General features: G+C 48.1%; 1 protein-coding gene across 1 annotated transcript in view; it reads right to left on the reverse strand.

Moving 5' to 3' along the window:
- Nucleotides 1-2242: 2242 nt before the first annotated feature.
- Klhl29 (kelch-like 29) overlaps nucleotides 2243-17870 on the reverse strand; it is a 298218-nt gene continuing 282590 nt past the window's right edge. Inside the window, exons 9-14 of the mRNA NM_001164493.1 lie at nucleotides 16020-16218; nucleotides 15697-15879; nucleotides 15314-15494; nucleotides 9072-9265; nucleotides 8670-8814; nucleotides 2243-6112 (exon numbers count right to left, since the gene is read on the reverse strand). Of these exons, the coding sequence (NP_001157965.1) occupies nucleotides 5929-6112; nucleotides 8670-8814; nucleotides 9072-9265; nucleotides 15314-15494; nucleotides 15697-15879; nucleotides 16020-16218 (1086 nt within the window). The 3' untranslated portion in view covers nucleotides 2243-5928. The remainder of the gene's footprint in view (nucleotides 6113-8669; nucleotides 8815-9071; nucleotides 9266-15313; nucleotides 15495-15696; nucleotides 15880-16019; nucleotides 16219-17870) is intronic.

The following is a 17870-nucleotide window of genomic DNA, read 5'->3' on the forward strand; positions in this document are numbered from 1 at the left end:
TTTGACCTAAATTATAAAATGCTCTGAGCTCCTAGTTCCTCAAGCAATGACAAATCAGAAACCATCGCTTTGAAATTGTATATGGTTGGAGTCCAAAAGCCACAGAGGAAAACACAGTCCTGAGGAACTCTGAGCTCCATCAAAACACACGAGTGACCTGCAGCATGCTTCAGCAGCCATTATAGCAGGGCCTTTCTGACGTTCTCACTGTGGCAAAAATGAAAGTCAAGTTTAGTACAAGATTCTAGTATTTCTAAACACTGTATAGTTACTTTGTTTATAGCTTAAGGTTCCCCAAGAAAGTCTTGGACATTAATTACTTTTTTGTTTGTTTTAGAATTTTAATAAATGTTAAGAGCTTGACTTGGTTGCAGGTGCCTATAATCCTACCATTTGGTTGGTGGTGGCAGGGAGATCAGAAATTCAAGACCAGCTTTGGCTACATAGTAGTTTTGAGGGCAGGCTAGGATGTATAAAGACCTGCCTTTAAAAAAAAATTAAAAAGAGGACTATATGACATTACACTTGGTATGTCACCGAAATAAAGGGTATTTGGGGTGAGCAATGTGAAACTCTCCCATGCATTTAAAAGGGAGCATCAGATAAGTTGGTCGGTAGCCTTGTAGTTTATCATATGGCACCAAAGGCATTTAATGGATTATATTTAAAAGAAAGCAATTGCCTATCACACAGTTAAATCTCCACTGCAGATCAATGATGCTGTACTCATTTCCACATTGATTGAACTTAGTTGTTCTCAGAAACAAACAAAAAAATAGATTATTAGAAAGCTTTCATCCCCACAGTCCCCATGTTTTATGGTAGGGTTGGCGGTAACTTTGTCTGCTAACACAAATATTCATGTCAAGACATGTGTGAAATAGAATGTCTTTATGTTTTAATGTGGTATTTTAATGAAATGCTAGAATTTCTGTGAACATTTTTGAATTTAAATACAGGTAAATGAAAGGAAGGCGACTTGGTTTTGGAATCAAGAGCTAAGCAAGGCTGTCTTGGAGGTCACGTGATTAGCAAGGGTTCCCAAGTCACTGAGATGGCCCTGGATACAGACAGGTCACAGACTGAGTTTTTGAAGTCTCTGAGCCTGGTGGGCTTACATGAGTAGCCTCTGCAGGACTGTGTCAAGACTAAGTTCCCATCCCACTCATTTCCTCGGATCTCCTATGTGCTGATTACTCCCTTCAGTGTGGGGTGCTGCCCTGTGCTCCTGAGGCAGCTGAAAATGCAAAGGAGATGCTTCGTGCAGCCAGGCCATGTGAGCATCTTGCTGTGGTCCTTCACATGTGGTCCTTCACATGTGGTCCTTCACATGCTGGCCTAGTGGAGTAGGCCTATAACTGCACTTGGGAGGTTGAGGCAGGAGGATTTTAAGTTCAAGGCTAGCTTTGGCAATGTAATAAGACCTGTCTCGAAATAAAGAGGAGAGAGAAAGAGAGAGAGAGAGAGAGAGAGAGAGAGAGAGAGAGAGAGGAGTGCTAGGGTTACAGTGCTAGAAGTACTTGCTTAGCATGTGTGAAGACTGTCTAGTCTCCAATCCTGGAGGAAGAGTAAGAAAATGAAAAGGAGGAAGAAGAGGAGGAGGACGACAAAGTAACGACCTTCACAGAATCTTGGTAATGTATGTGTGGCAATCTATTTTCTTATAATTTTCTCAGATACTTTATTTTGAATCCTTTCTGATGTCCTTACTGCTTATAGTGGTCAATACACACACACACACACACACACACACACACACACACACACACACACACTGAAACTCAGGGAAACTTTACTTTCATTAAAAGAAAGCATATGTCCAGGGATTGGGGACATAGTTCAGTGGTTTATCATGCAACCCTGGATGTGCTTCCCTAGCACTGCAAAAAAATAAAACAAAAAAGAAAAAAGAAACCCATATGCATAGCATATCTACCTTTTTATTACAGAAGTAATTATATAATTACTTATAATTATATAAAGTCTTGAAAAGAGGAAATAATAAATGCTTGCAATCCCATGAGTACAATGACAGGACTGTACACTTGGTTATCTTGTATAGACATAAGGATTTCTGAGGTAGCTTGGGGAAGAAGGACCCTGGTCTCGGAGTAGTTAGAGCTAAGCATCTCTAGGCAGTCTCGCGAAGGAGGCTCTTCTCTGTACATTTATACACAGGCATATACATCTTCCACAATAGCTGCATATCTTAAGCTACAATCTTGTACACATATGAATTTTCTTTTTGTGTGTATGACTTTTGTACCTGAATCTTGAGGATTCAGGGCTTTGAGAGCTTAGCATGGTGGTCAGCGCATCATTAGTGTCGACAAACAAGTACCGGTCACTTTTCACGCGCCATTGTAATAGAATAGTTGGCATTATTTTCCCAGAGTTCATGTCATTTCTTTATGGCTGTCTAGAAGTGATTTCTCAGTGCTCCTCCAGCTCATGATACACGGTGCCTGCGGCCTTGCTGTCTGTCCCTCTGCAGAGCCCTCAGGACTACGTTGGAGTCTCCTGCTCCTCCTGAGCACAGATTCCCCTATGGTTATTCAAAAGCTATGAGGTGTTACCGATTCATGCCAGATTTTAGTGTTGAACTTGGTTTTTTACTTTTGGATTCCGTTTGCTAATACCTTTTTTTTTTCTTTTAGGCCTAACACCTATTTCTTAACTAATATTTTCCAATTACATTACCTATTTTCTTTAATGAAGATACTGTTTATCACACAGGAGGTACTTCCCCTGATTGCACTCTTATTTTGAAGTTCTTTAAAATAAAAAATCTATGCACACAGTGTGCACTGTTCTCATCATCTTTGTTAGATCAGACAGCCGTGTCTTGACAGTCCCCATGGCGGGTCTCCTGCTCCCGTGTGCTCAGCTGTCTGTCTATGGTACAATGGGATCTCTTTACCACACAGAGTTAGGTATAAAACACAGAGATTCTTCATGGACCACAAGAACATGTTCCTTCACTTAAACAAATGAAATAGTTAATAATGGAGCTGGCAGACTGTTTTTATCACAGATTATCACCTTCCCCTTCACGATTGGCTTCTTCTAGACAGTCTGTGTCCACCCTTGTAGGACAGTTGTTCCTAGGAAAGTACTGATTTGACAGGAGAATGGTCCTCTTGTCCCAAGGGTTTCAACAGAGTTTCCAGTAGAACCTCTCCTCTCACCTCCTGTGCTGGTTTTTGCTTATTAAGGTTTTGCTTTCAAGGAGACACTAGGTCTTGGTACGATTTAGGGATGGAGGACATGGAGGCTTAATGTGGCTGACTATGCTGGAAAATCTACCCTTTCTTCCTAAACTTCCTTCCTGACAGATGCATTTCCGTATTTCATGCTAAGCAGTCTTGCCTAGGTGTCCTGGGCATGGCAAAGCGGGTCTGTGTGATAGACCAGAGAACCCTTTAGACACAACTGAGGAAGCAGGAAGGCTACCCTGCCTGGGTCTCAGCATGGAAATCACTGATTTTCTTCCTGGAGGAAGTGTCTTGTAGCTCCAGGCTGATGAATTGAGAAAATAAGAAAAGGGGGCCTTTGGGCAGAAGTGAAGGGGGCAAAAGCAAGCTGTGGGGCTTTTACATGCTGTGAGAAGAAGAACATAGGAGCTCAGGGAACAGGCTGCATCAACTCCATGGTATCTCTAAGTCTCTAAGTCGGCTTTTGACTTTCAGCTGTTCCTTACTGGAGGTTACCGTTCATCTGTCTCTGTCCCTTTGCAAAAGGGTCCTCTCTAATCATCCAAACCTACATCTGTAGAAGGATACACACTCTTGATGACCAAGAGGAAGAACAGGACTGTAGTGTCACTGAGGCAAAGACAATGGCACACAAAGACATTGCATTGGCTTCCGAGTCTAGATCTATAAATATATTTATTATAATATAACAACTTAACAATAAACATATACTATATACAATACCATTACAGAGAACCCTGTTTTATATCATTCACAGAAATAGCCAGTTTTGCTCCAGTGTGATAGATGAGGAGAGAAACGGAATTTCAGTGTCACCGCGGAGTCTTGTTGACCACTAACACCTCCCTTGGAGGCAGACACACACCAATGCTCACATTCGCCCTGCCCCAGGCAGTTAGAAATTTGTGCTCCAGTCCTTGGGTTCACACTTGCACCCTGTTTGACATAAATACTTTAAATGACATACAATGTATGTAGTTTTGTGCTTATTACTTTTTTAAAATAATAAATAATATTAAAAACTGCATAACGAAGCTCGGTATCTTGTCAAGTGGGAGCCACACTTGTAATGCTAGAGGCTGATGCCTGTCGTTAGGACTGGAATTTTGGGTCATCCAATACTGAATGATGAAAGCATGTAGTGTCTCTTTCTCTCTGTCAATGGTTCTTGTCATGATGTGATGGCAAGCTGACTTTCCAGGTAGCAAAATGGTGTGTATTTGGTACTAACTTCAACTAAACAGCACGGTGGCGGCGGCCTTCTTCCTGCCCTGGAATGGAAACTGATGACCGGGTGAGGTTTGAGGGTCTAAGGACTAAAGGGAAGGCCTTTCTCTTTTGAGCCTCGCTGGGACCTCTCCTGCCTTCCCTTTTCTCAGGTTACTATGCAGAAAGGCAACAAGAAGAGTGTTTCTGCTTGTGCCTCTCAGGCCGTGACTGTCATGGCTCGTCTAAGAAGGCTGTCCCCATCCTGAGAGCTCTCATGGCAGGTGCCTTGAATATATAGCTATAAATATCAAAAATAGTCTCCTGTGCTTTGTAGACATTTCTTCTCCCTCCCTCCCTCCCTCAGTCCCTTTCCCGGGGCCTGGGTCGTCAGCTTTACCTCATGGAGGGAGCTGGACTGTTGTCAGAAGCCAGAACCATGTTCTTCTAGAATAGACCCTTCCCTCTGACAATGCCTCCACATGGCATGGTCTTCCAGGACTGTCTGGGAGTTAACTTTTTCCAAAAATAAAGTGGGGGGCATGGCCCACCTCAGGAGAGATCCTCTATTCTGCACATAGAAAAATGAGAGCAAGGGCCCTACCTCTGGCGCTACCTACAAAGAGCTTTGGGAAGTCCCACAGCGTTGTCCCTCCTGTGGCCTCCTTCTCTCGGTACTTAAAAATAGCCTTTTGTGTATCAAGAAAATGCCTTGGAAATCTAAATAATTCATACTGGCTAAGAGAAAGCTAGCATACCCACCATGTTCTTTTGCAGCAAAAACATGGTAGAAAAAGCCATGAAGGACAGGCGGCTCTTCCCAGCGACCCTGGCGGCTGCCGACCCTGGCTGCTCTTCCCAGCGACCCCTGCGGCTGCCAGCCCTGGCTCTGCACGTGCAGCTGGCCCTCCATCCTGTCTAGTGGCACCAGGCGCTCTCCGAGGCCTTGGTGCTGCACAGTTCCATTCCTCCTTTTTCTCTCGGCCACTTGAAAGTATAGATAGGTTTAAGAAAAACAAAAACAAAACCCAAAAAACTCCAAAAAAAAAAAAAAAAAGTAGGAATCAAAGTGATAAGGACACTTTGACCTTATTCCAAAAGAGCGTGATGCCCCAAATTGTCACAGGATAACTGATCTATGGTGGTTTAGGGATCAAGCTTGCTCTGCAAGAAGGAAAAAAACAGCTTCTCTCCCAGTTGAAAAATATGTGAAACTATTGCACCGGGCAGAGCGAGCGCCCTCTGTTCAGAGCAAGTGCCTCGCTGGCCTGGGAGCCCGGGCTCCGTGCATTCCAGGTTCCTGCTGCCCGGAGCACTGTGCCCCTCTTCACCCAAAAGGCGAGGATGATTTTCTACATTCAATGTAGAGAATATTCGAAATGTTAGCGCAGTGAGTTTCTCGATTGTGTTTTGTGGGCCTCTCGTTGGCGTTGAAAGATAACCATGTTGTGTGGCATTCGCCTCACTGGACTTGTCCCATAGACTTGTCTTGGGCTTTCTGCTGACGTCAGCCGCTTTGAATATACTTTTTTATCACAACACAGCCGTGTCTGAACACAGGACAGGGCATGTGGGGTAAGAGGGTCCATGTGTTGGTTGTGGGCTCGTAGGCTTCCATGTTGCCCAGGGCTGGTCCCTCACTGCTCACGATGCCTCCAGTAGCATAAATTTTACCATCGAGCACCACGGCACTGTGGGAGGGGAAGGGAGGGGGCAGAGAGTTAGGCCGTGAATCTCCATATTGGTTCTGGAGATAAATCCCAACAGTGTGCTGGTTGTGGGGCCCATGGACACTCTTGCTCTTTGTAGCCCCCAACCTGGACCAATAAACAACCAACAATGTCAAAAACAAAATTAACTCCAAGTTTTTCTCCCCCAGCCTTGGCTCCTGGAATGAAGACTTTGAGACTAATTACTTATTAATTAAGTATTAATGGCATTGGCCATAAGCTTTGGCTCATGAGAGGCTCGTAACTTATTTAGCCCATTTAAACTATTCTGTGTCTAGCACTCTCTTGAGGCCCAGCCTGCTTCTTTCTTCATGTCTCCTCCGCGCCTCTCAGTGTCTCCCTGAGATGCTCCCTACCTGCTTGTTTGCATCTGTCTCCTCGGTCCATCTCCCCTGCATTCTCTCTCTCTCTCTCTCTCTCTCTCTCTCTCTCTCTCTCTCTCTCTCTCTCTCTCCCTCCCTCCCTCCCTCTCTCTCTCTCTCTCCCTCCCTCCCTCTCTCTCTCCCTCCCTCCCTCTCTCTCTCTCTCTCTCTCTCTCTCTCTCTCAATACTCTCACTATTTCCCAGAATCCTCTCTCTTCCTGCTAGTGTCCCACCTACTCTTTCTTGCCTCAGCTCATTGGCCATTGGCTTTTTTATTGACAGGTGATGCTAATACAAGATTCTCTCTACAGAACAACTAGAATGTTTTCCCTACAGGAACACTCAGGACATCATGCAGTGCTATTCTGAGGGGAGAGATGCTCATCTTCATTAGCCTTCCCTCCCAGCAATGCTGAGAAACTAAGGGCAGCTACAAAGGGGTTGCGTCTGCCCATCTCTGGGCCTTTACTGGGCCTCTTTTCCTACTGAGTCTACTGACTGTTGGGAACAAAGCTCAGAATGCCAAGAAACAGAACAGGGGTTAGATTTACCAAAGTAGCACATCTGTGATGGGAGCTTTATTGCTGCCCAGGGACCTAAGAGTCCCACCTTCCATCCTTTCTCCTCCATGTAGGTGACCTGGGCTGCTTCCACCTATAACTCAAGGTCTAAGCATGCTCTGCAGGATGGCCAATATCTCTCCCTGGACCTGTCCCTGGGTGACACTCACTGACTGGGGACTGCTCTTCCAGCCAGCTTATCCAGAAGTCCAGTGTTCTTCCCTTTCTCTGCTTCTTTAAACTTTGCTTAAATAATTTTATTTTATGTATTATTCTTGCATGTATGTATGTGCATAACATGCATGCCTAGTGTCTGCAGAAGTCAGAAGAGGGCATCAGATCCCCTGGAACTGGAATTGTGGATGGTTGTGAGCCACCATGCGGGTGCTGGGAATCGAGCCCAGGTCCTCTGCAAGAGCAGCAAGTGCTCTTATCCACTAAGTCATCTCTCCAGCCCTGCATTGGCTTCTTAATGCATTGCAACTGTTGATCTAGTCACACTTCTAGCCCCAGAGATTTCCTTCATTCCATCTAACGGCCATTTCTTTTGGGCTAGTTCTTGAAAATGGATCCAGAAGTTTCCCAAGGCCCTGAACAGAACAGTCTAGCTTTCTTACCAGACACCGAGGCTTCTGTCAGCTTCTCTTCTAGTTCCTTGCTACCCTTGGGTGTTCATGTGCCTCCTTTAGGGACAGCTATCTCCCTGCTTCTCTCAAAAGGCCCAGTTCCTCCTCACCCTGGCTGGGTGCTTAGTCCTCCCTGCTCCTCGTAGTCTCTGGTGAAGCCTGGGTCTCCTCATTGACTCAGTGATCCATTCAGACCACGAGTGGTTGTGGTGATGGGGGGTGGGGATAAGCCTGAGGGTCACAACTCCACCAGAAGCCTCTCAGGTCTCCGATCCGCCAGAGGAGACAGACTTCCTCAGGTCAGAGAAGCTACTTATCCAAGATGTAGTACCATGTTAGGAGGGAGGGTTTAATCTCCTGTAGCAATGCTATACAAACAATAGGTGCTCAATAAATGCTCCTTGTTATTCCTAGCTGAACAGGCAGTCATTGCCTCTGCATAGATCGCAGGGTGTCTTCAGGGAGAGCCTGTATGGAAGTGCAAATAGTGGGGTATCTGGGACCCTCCTTACTCTTTGCTCCTCTTAGATCAGTAAAGGAGGAGGCCAGAAGAGTAAGGACTGGAGTCTCACTGATGAGGTCAGTGCCCTAGGAAGCGATCTGTATCCCTTCTTTCTCCATGTGCTTTCATCCAGTCAGTACACCTATGAGACTCTAGCACATGTGTCAGTTGTCCCTGGGCAGGATAGCTTTGATGTCTCTTCCAGTGTGAGATAAGGTCCCGTGGAGCCACAGTGTGAGGATCCTGAGCCAGCTTCCACCATAGGATGCTCTCCTGGGTGCCCTCAGGGGCTCCATCATGTACCCTAGCCCTGACATCCGTTCTGTGGGTAGTTAGGAGGGAGGGCCATCGCTCCAGGCTTGCCATTTCTTTGGTCTGGGGAGGTAGTAAGTCCTGCGATGATGTGGTTACTTGTGCACCCCTCCCCTGCCTCACTCCTTCAGAACCCCAGCTGAGGCACCCCTCACCTGCAGAACTGCCGAGAGTGATTCATGTTTGGCCCCGCCTTGATGTTGCCTTTTTCTGGGTCGTAGATGGTGGTGGCTCTGGCATAAGCTCCTCCCAGGATGAACACAAAGCCATTGAGGGTGACAGCAGGTGCATATTTGTTGTCTGTGAGAAAGGCAGAGCAGGTGGTCAAGGCCTGTGGAAGGACACTCCCTCCTCTTTCTTTCCCAGCAGTGTTTCCAATAGCAGCGTGTCACTGATTACGAGGAGGACAGGCTGGGGAACAGGAGCAGCCCCACCCTTGACTGGCTTGCCCTTCTCTCAATACTGCATCCCCATCACACCTGGGCTTTGGGGTTACCTACAGCCCGATGGGAAATGGGGGCACCACTGGTCTGGACTGGGGGATAACAGATTCTTACCTATCATTGGGGACTCAATGAAGCTCCACGTGTTGGTCTGTGGCACATAGGACTGGAGGACACCTGCCGCTCGGCCTGCCTCATTCACGCCACCAAACACGTAGATTTTGCCACCACACACAGTGGCCGCTGCCGAATGTACCGCCTTGGGCAGAGGGGCTACTGCCTCCCATTGGTTAGTGATAGTGTCGTACCTGTGAAGGGGAGAAAGAGAGAGTCCTTGTGCAAGGCAGGTTGCAGCCCAGGGCAACAGCACATAGGAAATCCAGCATTGCTTTTTGCCTTCAGCATCAATCATAGCTTAAGCCTTCAGATGGAGACATGGGCTTGAGCCCCTTCCAGGTGGTGCTCCAAATTGGCGCTGTAGGCCTCCTCTTGAGCTGCACCGGGCCTTTTGCTGCCTGCCAATCTCTGTGTAGATTCCGCCCTTGCTTACATGGTGAGCATCTCTGGGGTGATGGTGCAGCTAGCGTCCACTCGAGGAGACCAGGGTGAGCTAAGTGCCATTTTTGCCTTCAAGTTGGTGCTGGCCCAGTGGGGAGGATGTACAAAATCCAATAGTTGTGAAGGATGGTATGCCATGATGATGAGGGAGGGGAGCCAACAAGCACACAGTAGGACACCCAGCACACAGTGGGGCTAACCCTCTCTGGAGAGTGATCTGGGGCTGGGCCTAGAAGGGTGAATAAGCTGTCGATAAACAAATGGGGTAAGGAAATTCACTGAAGGTGAAGAGGCAAATGCGTGCCCACTGGGATTTGAGGGGTACCTAGTGTAGTTCATAGAAGCTGGAGGTTGGGTAAGTTAGAAAACCTTAAGTGCCAAGCTCAGGTACTTGGGCTTTGTGCCCTGAACAGTGGAGAAGCCCTGGGGGTTTAAGCAGGAAAATACTACAATCCCAACAGACTAGAGAGACACCACAGAGGCTGCAGGGCAGGGAGGCTGACTCTGGGAGACCAGTTAGACCAGTCACCCACAGGAAGCTTAGTGAGAAGTAAATAATGAGTTTGGGTCAAAGGAGGATGAGTGTGAGGAACTGGGCCCAGGACAGGTGAGGTACATTTGCTGCAGGGATGAAGCAGCCGAGAGGGACAGGGATACTTAGGGTACCTTGGGGTCTCTGTCTTGGAAGGACTGGGAAGGAAGCCAGCAGACAAGGAAGAATGCAGTTTTCATCATTGTCTGTGGGTCCTTGTCAGGGCAGTATATATATCTGGGTTGGAGTTAGCTTTGGGGTCACCAACACAAAGATGGAAATGAGAGTTAAGGAGCCCACTGGGGAGTACAGGTGGCCCTGAGGCTGAGGTTGAGCTCTGGGGAGGATGGCCTGTGAGGGGTGGAGAACCATCTTCGGGAGCAGGCAGCCTGAGGTCATCAGCCAGCAACCATCAGCTGTAAACGACAAAGGTCCTCAAGTGTGGAAGGTGGGATAAAGGCATGGAGTCTTGGGCAGATCACAGTGTTTCTGAGGTCAACAGTGCTGTGGGTGAACTGAGAGGTACAGAAGGCATTGTGCACACAGTGAAGACAGAGACAGCAGGCATAGCCTTCTCCTGAGGAAACTGAGTCCTGAAGTGGGCAGAGACTGGAGTACTTAGACAGGAACATGGAATTCTGAGGGTTTTTTTTTTTTTTTTTTTTTTTTTTTTAAGAGTAGAATCCTCCCTTTTTGGCGTTTACCAGCCACCTCTGTGAGAAAAACATCCTGGTAACATAGTAAGAATATCAGCAGGATTCGGATGGATTCGGGAGTCAGGTAGAAGGTCCTCTGTGCTGTGGTTACCTTTGTCTAGACTCTCCACAGGCAGCTCTGAGAGTCATGTGAGATCCCAGTTACAAAGCAGGAAAACATGGTGGCTGGCCAAAAAGCTTGGGCTCTGAGGAATGGATCACCTGTGTTTTAATACAGAATTCTAAGTTCCCATAATAACTGGATTGCACAGGTCTCCAAATGTTATCAGCAGATTCTCCTGAGCCCGTGGAAATAAACTCTGGCACAAAACTGGTTTTGTTTTAATGGTTGGGGATGTTAAGTAAATTTTTGTATAGGTAGGAGGAAGTCTAAAGGCTTGAACGAAAGTTAACTAAACAGCCAGGCCCCAGATCTGTGCATTCTGCATCCATAGATGCCATCAGCTACAGATATGAAAAATCTGAAACTGTATTTGTATTGAACATGTCCAGATTTTCCATTGTTTTCAAAGCAGCACATTATAACAGTTTTTTACACAGCATCTGCATTGTATCAGGTATTGTAAGTGACTTGAAGCATCTAGAGTCTGCAGCAGGATGTGTACAGGTATTTGGATGTGGATACTATGCCGTTTTATATGAGGACCTGAGCACTTGCAAATGTGAGTCTACAGGCATCCTGGAACTTGTACCCTGCGGGTACCAAGGGGACTTTATGGTATAAGCAAGAAAAGATGGCACATGGCTGAGTCCCAGCACTCAGATGTTGACCCAAAAGTTCCAGAACATTCTGGGTAACATAGGTCCTATTGAGAGAGATGGTAGGGAGGAAGGGAGAGGGAGGAGGTGGGGTGGGATGGGTGGAGAGCCAGAGAGAGTGACAGAGAGAGGAAGGAGAGAGGCTAGAAGAGAGAAAACACACAGTTGGGGACACAGGGAACTCTGAAGAGCTTTGAACCTCCCAGCCTATGGGAATCTGTTATTTGTCCTTGTAGGACCAAAAGGTTCCTGGGTCCTGTGTGGTTTCTGATAGGTATAGCAGATGTTAATTAAAGCAAAAGGAGTTGTGAGCAATGTTAGCAGGAGAGAGTGGAGGTCAAGGAAGGCACAGCTGCAGGCTTGTTGCTGGAGTTAGCAGAGAGAGGAGAAAGTTTGTTGTTTTTCTTGAGAGAGGGACTCATGTATCCCAGGTTGGCCTGGTAATTTCTAAGTAGCCAAGTATGATTGTAAAGACCGAGATCTCCCAAGTGCTGAGCTCACAAGTGTGGACAACCATCCCTACTTTGTGTAGTTCTAGGGATGAAATGCAGGGCTACCTTTATTCTAAGTAAATACTACACCCTGGGACATTTGAGTTCTCAATCCATGGCCCCATTTACTATGGGAAGGAGGAGGTAGGGGTGGACAGGAGAGCCTGTGTATGGTTGAGGAGAGATGGGAAGAGAGCTGCTTGCTTTTAAGAGAAAATGGCTGACAGGGCAGACCCAAGAGTACCTTGCAGCATTTGGGGCTGGGTGGAAGCTTGACTCTTCAGTGCATAGTAGGACCAGTCTGAAGGATGCCAGGATTTCCCTTACCAGTCCCAGGGAGAGAGGGAAGGCAGAGAATAGGGCTGAACAGATCTGCTTCATATACAGTTCGGAATGAAGGAGCAAAGTGAGAGAATGGAGATGTGCAGACCCACTGAGGGGAAGGAGGTAGGGACAGCTGCTGGGACGAGCAGAAGTGGACCTAAGGGGGCTGGTCAAGGGAAGTCAGCGCCGTCCTCCCACTCAGCAGCATTTCTGTTCAATGTTCCGAGGAGCTAGCTGCCCCTCAATGCTCCTGCCTGCCTGCAGCTGTCCACCACTTACTGCAGACCCCCTGGCTCACTTATCTCTGCTCCATATGTGTCTGCACCCATAGCAAGGACCTGAGCTTGCTCACCAGCGAGTTCACTCAGCACATAGTCGTGAACAGCATATGGCTCCCATGTTCTCCCTGGGAGTCTCCTTTGGATAAGAGCCATCACTAGCTTCCTAGAGCTAGGTACTCTAGGAAGAGGGTCTTATGTGCACCATGTCCTGATTCTTGAGTCTGCTTCTGGAGTTGGATATTAGAAGCCAAACTGTCTTATGGGGCAGCTGTGGCCGATGCCATTCAGTCGTGGATGGATGATATATAGCGAACAGGCAATGAAGTAAGTGTCTTTTCAGGGCAGTGTCAGAAGTTCAGATATCTGTTTTTTAAGCCAATATGGCAGTGAGCCAAAGAGCTTCCACAGAAAGAGCTGAGAGATGAGAAAGATTATGTGGCTGTTAGCCCTCAGTCTTTCGGCATAATGACACATTCCGCCAAACACAAATTTCCTGAGAGTTTGTTATTCCAGGTGGCTGATTGCCAAGCCATGAGCTCTCCCGTCAGCTCAATCTGTCAGCTTCCTGCTTGAGAAGGATATGCTAATGACATGCAAATGACCCAGCCGAGTGAGGCGTTCCACTATCATTTATGCAGTAACCACAGCTCCTGCAACATATTGCTATAAAATATTAGACCCAGTTATTTATATAATGATATAATACAGGTTTGTCTATGGCGCTGTTGTTTTAATCTATAATTATGTAATCTTGCTCTATTCCTGTAACACGGTAATGTAATATAACTATAATACACCATATATCTCATTCATTATCAATATAATAGCAATTTGTACCATTAGTGCTTCCTGGGGAACAAAGCACCCTCACGTCTATCCCCATTAGACTGACCTTCCTGTCACCCTGAATTCTCATCACTGTGGCCATGTGGCATAGAGACTGAAGGGGACTTCTCCTTGGGTAGCAGTGGGTGCTTTTTCCCCCCACCCCCTCCACTCCCTCTCATGGGCATCCCCTAGGGCTCTTCCAGTCTTTGTCCCATCCTACAGGCCCAGATGACAGATCTGCATGGGCTAAGGGAGCACTCAGGGTCCCTCAGGTCTCTCTGGGATCTCCAGCTGCTCTTTCCTTCACTGGGCCTCCTGGGGGTGGCCTCAGGTGCTCCAAGCTGACATTTATTTTCCAGCCAGCCTAAAGGCTGGGCTCCATGGGGAAGGCCAGTACAGGCAGCACCCTGGGGCCTCAGAGAACTGCTTCAGGGCCCAAGAAAAGCAGAAAGAGTCGAGATTGCCTCTACCTCTCTGTTGGTGTGTTTGATCCTTCAACAAATCCCTGTATTTATCAACAAGCAGAACTTTGCAAAAGGAGTAATCAGCATCTTAGGAGATTAAAAATAGCTGACAGAGGCAAAGCAAGATGACTTCCAGCTCCGTGGACCCCTACATAGCAAATGTCTCCTTGCTTGTGTGTTTATTATTGAGCCACAAATGACTGGGAACTGACGCTCCTGCTTCCAGGGGAGCTTGGGACCACGTCTGGACATGCAGCAGGCTATACGGAAGACCACCCAGTGTTAGGACTGGTCTGGGTCCAAGCACGAGATTAGTATGCTCTTAATCACCCAGGGACTTCTCAGTATCCTCAAATCAATGTGACAATTAAATGTTGTTACCAAGCCATCTCAGACTCCACTTGGGGGAGTTAAAAGCCTGCAGTGAACATTCAGAACCTGTCTCACTCTGAAACCATCCTTGCTGGAACATTCATCAAGTGTCCAATTAGCTACCCAGGGGAAGAAAAAAAAATCAAATCAAGGGGTATGTGTGGCTTCACAGGCAGAAAGGATGTCACATTGCAAAGTGTGCTTTCTGGTGGCAGCTGATGGTGTGGGCTAAGGTAGGGGAAAGAGTGATTGGAATCACTGATCTACTGATTGAAACTGGGGCTATAGCCTAGGGCCAGGCCAGCCTCACGCGCCTCTCTATGGGGCACTAGTTTCTCCTGAAGCAACACTGAAGTCTTTCTGCTCTGCTAGCTGGTGGCCCTCTCCCAGGGGTTCTGAGCATCTTCTTTGAGGTTACCCACCCACTCTCTTACAAGAGCAGTCTCACTGGCTCAGGAGGAAAGTATCTTGGCAATTTCCATTAAAAGGGCAGTACCTACTCCAACTTCTGGCCCTCAGGCCTCTGCCTGACTCATATCACATCCTCAACAGCCTGGCTGGGGTAGGGTGGGAGACAGCCTGGGGCTTGTAACAAAGTGCAGGCTACCCTCTAATCTTGGGCTGGTTGGCTTATAGTTTTCCTCTGGAGAATTCTAGAGGGCTGGCCAGACTGTGCCCCTACAATGCTTAGTTGGTGAGTGGTTTCTCTTCCTGGCATCTCTACCCATTACCTGGCATGTGTGGGATGCAGGAAAGATGTGTGCAACTCTTATGTGGTTGGACAAAGTGGCACAACCACTGGCATGGACCATACTTGGGACATTGGATTAAGCTCCTGAATTCTAATATGACTCTGGCCAAGCTCTCTCATGTCCTTTCGTGACTGGACCTTGGGCCACCATCTTGTGTTAGTGACCCATGAGCTTGCATCTTGTGTTTACCTGGAATCAGTATCAGGTAGGTGCTGTTGTGGGTGCAGAGGGAAGAATGATGTGACATTAGCATTCAGTGACACACCGTGGCTGCCTTACCTCTCCACATGGTCCACGTTGCCGGCCACTCCAAGTCCCCCAAGAGTGTAGATCTTCCCATCATAGACGAGACTATTGTGGCGACAACGAGGGACAGTCATTCTGGAGACCAGGTTCCAGTTATCCAACAGGGACATGTAGCACCAGACATCAGCCAGCGTCACCCCTGATTCCATACCACCTGTGAACAGTATGGGGGTACATAGAACAGAAAGGGTTGAGGAAGGGGCTAAGGACAGGATGCCCAGCTTCAAGGACAGAAGCAGGAGGTTTTATTTGTAAAGTAGATACTCTGGGGCCTTGACTTTCCTCAGCCCAGTGTGGGGGCACAGGCGCCTTTGGGAAGTCCATCCCGGTTCCCACCCAGCCCTCGGGAGCCTCACCTGAGAGGTAGATGTTGTCCCCAGCACTCACTACACTGAAGAACTCGCGGTCATAGAAAGGCAGCGAGGCCAAGGGGTACCACTTGTTGTTCTGTGGGTTCCAGCAGGTGACAGCCACCAGTGAGCGCTGGGTCATCCCAACCATCTGACGGCCCCCAACCAAAACGATGACCTCGGCCACACCTGTGGGGACATGGATGGGTACCCTTGGGAAACACCCTGACACCGTCAGCATCTGTGTCTGGATCCTCTCTGGGGAGACCATCTGGAGCCAGCTGACTCTGGCATCTGCTATTTGGGGATCCGGGCATAACCCTTGGTACCTGCAGAGAGGCGGGGCCGGGTTCGGGGTGTCTGCATCTCCTGCCGGGCGTGGGGTAGCATGTGGTAGCGTTTAGCCTCATTGACCAGGTCCCGACATGCTTCTGATGACTTGATCAGCTCTTCGTTGTCCACCACATTGAGCAGATAGCTGGGATGGATGAACGGGAGGCGGACGGCAGCCAGGAGCTCTGCTGCATACTGTGGAATAGAAGGAGTGGGATTCTGCTGAGAGGAAGCCACCTCTTATGAGCTGAATAGAGAAGGACTCCCCATCTGGGTGTGTCTTGGGAGTGCACATTGCCCAGCCTGGCATACTAGACAATGGGAAGGCATGGAGTTAACTGGAGGCCTAGCAGCTGCAGCCAGCCCCAGAGTAGTCTATCCCTCTGCCTCTCCAGCCTCTCCTCTCCTCTCCATTTGTGTCACCGAGCCTGACTGCACAGAAGACCGCCAGGTGGCTGAAACCGGGAGAGCAGAAGCCTTTCGTCTTGCCGAGGTGTGAGAGTGACAGGAGCAGGTGGGAAGACCCAGAAGATCTTAAACGAGATGATGACTGTCAGCTGTAAGGTAACTGTGACATCTGTGTGTCCCTAATACTATGGCTTCCGAATAGTGTCACCTTGTCCCATCCTGGATTCTGGATGCTCTCATCCTTCATTCAAAGCTTTTCCTGCGCTGATGTGAATTTCCCCGGCGACAGGCAAACTCCACCCACTTTTGTTTCGTCCAGAGGCTGAGTGGCAGGAGTAATTGGTAGCCACTCTATACCACATGTTAAGCTTGTTACCAGAGCTGCACAGGCTATCGAGACCTGGCCTCTGATCTAAAAAGTGCTCACAGTTTTCTGGGTGATAGCTAGGGCTGAGGAAAGTGCAGAAGTGAGAGGTGTCACAGGGAGGATGATGTTTGAGGTGGAGGAGTTGGGACTTCTGTCAGGTGGTGGGAGTGGGGGCTGTGGGGAGGACATCTAGAGGTACAGGAGAGTGTAAAAGGACTTGACACTTGGAGAACTCTATGGGGTTTATTCTTGGGCACAAAGGGTTTTTTTTTTTTTGGAGGGGTGCAGCACTTTGTAGATGGGAAACAGGGAGATCAGGGTCTCTGGACAAGCCTGGATGAGCTCATACCACACTCTGGGCTGTGGATGTAGACTTGAGAGTTGTGGAAAACTGTGGCACTTACTGTGACTATCTACACAACTTCAACTCTTTTCTTTGAAAATAATACTTGCTTTCTAGAACAAACTGGTCCGGGAGGAACGGTCTTCTGGATTCTAGGGACTGGGTGGTGGGGTTGAGGTGGGCAGGGGGCATCTCTGTATTCTGTTTTACCTCTCATGCTTGTTCCCAATCTTTCCCTCCCTTCTTCTTCCTCTCGGCCTTCTCTTTTCCTCCCCCCTCCTTCCCTCTCCCCTCCCTTGAGTCAGAGTCTTGTAGCCTAGGCTGAGGCTCACTGTGTAGTCAAGTTGGCCTTGAACTCCCAATCCTCCTAATTCTACTTCCCTGTCACCTTCCTTTTATGTCCACTGAACCGTGACAGCCCTTGTGACCCAGCCGTTGACTTCCTGGCTCTGTCCTGGCTGCTTAGGCTCCTCCACCATTGCTCCCAGTTGTTTTCTACCCTGATTCTTCCAAGGGCTTCCTGCCACTGCCCTGACCTTCAGGTCCCTCACTACAGTAATGGATGGCAGTCCCCTTCTGCACAGGGACTCCACTTGGGGCTTTCTGGGCTGATGAGGGGCTAATTAGCTCCCTCAGACTTGGGCGACCATGTGGGAATAGTGGGTTTTCTCTCCTCATGGGGATGCTTACTCTGGCTTTTCTGTCTCCTTTGGTAGCTCATTTTCTATT

This window comes from Mus musculus, chromosome 12 (assembly GCF_000001635.26).
Source record: "Mus musculus strain C57BL/6J chromosome 12, GRCm38.p6 C57BL/6J".
Taxonomy (NCBI): Eukaryota; Metazoa; Chordata; class Mammalia; order Rodentia; family Muridae; genus Mus; species Mus musculus.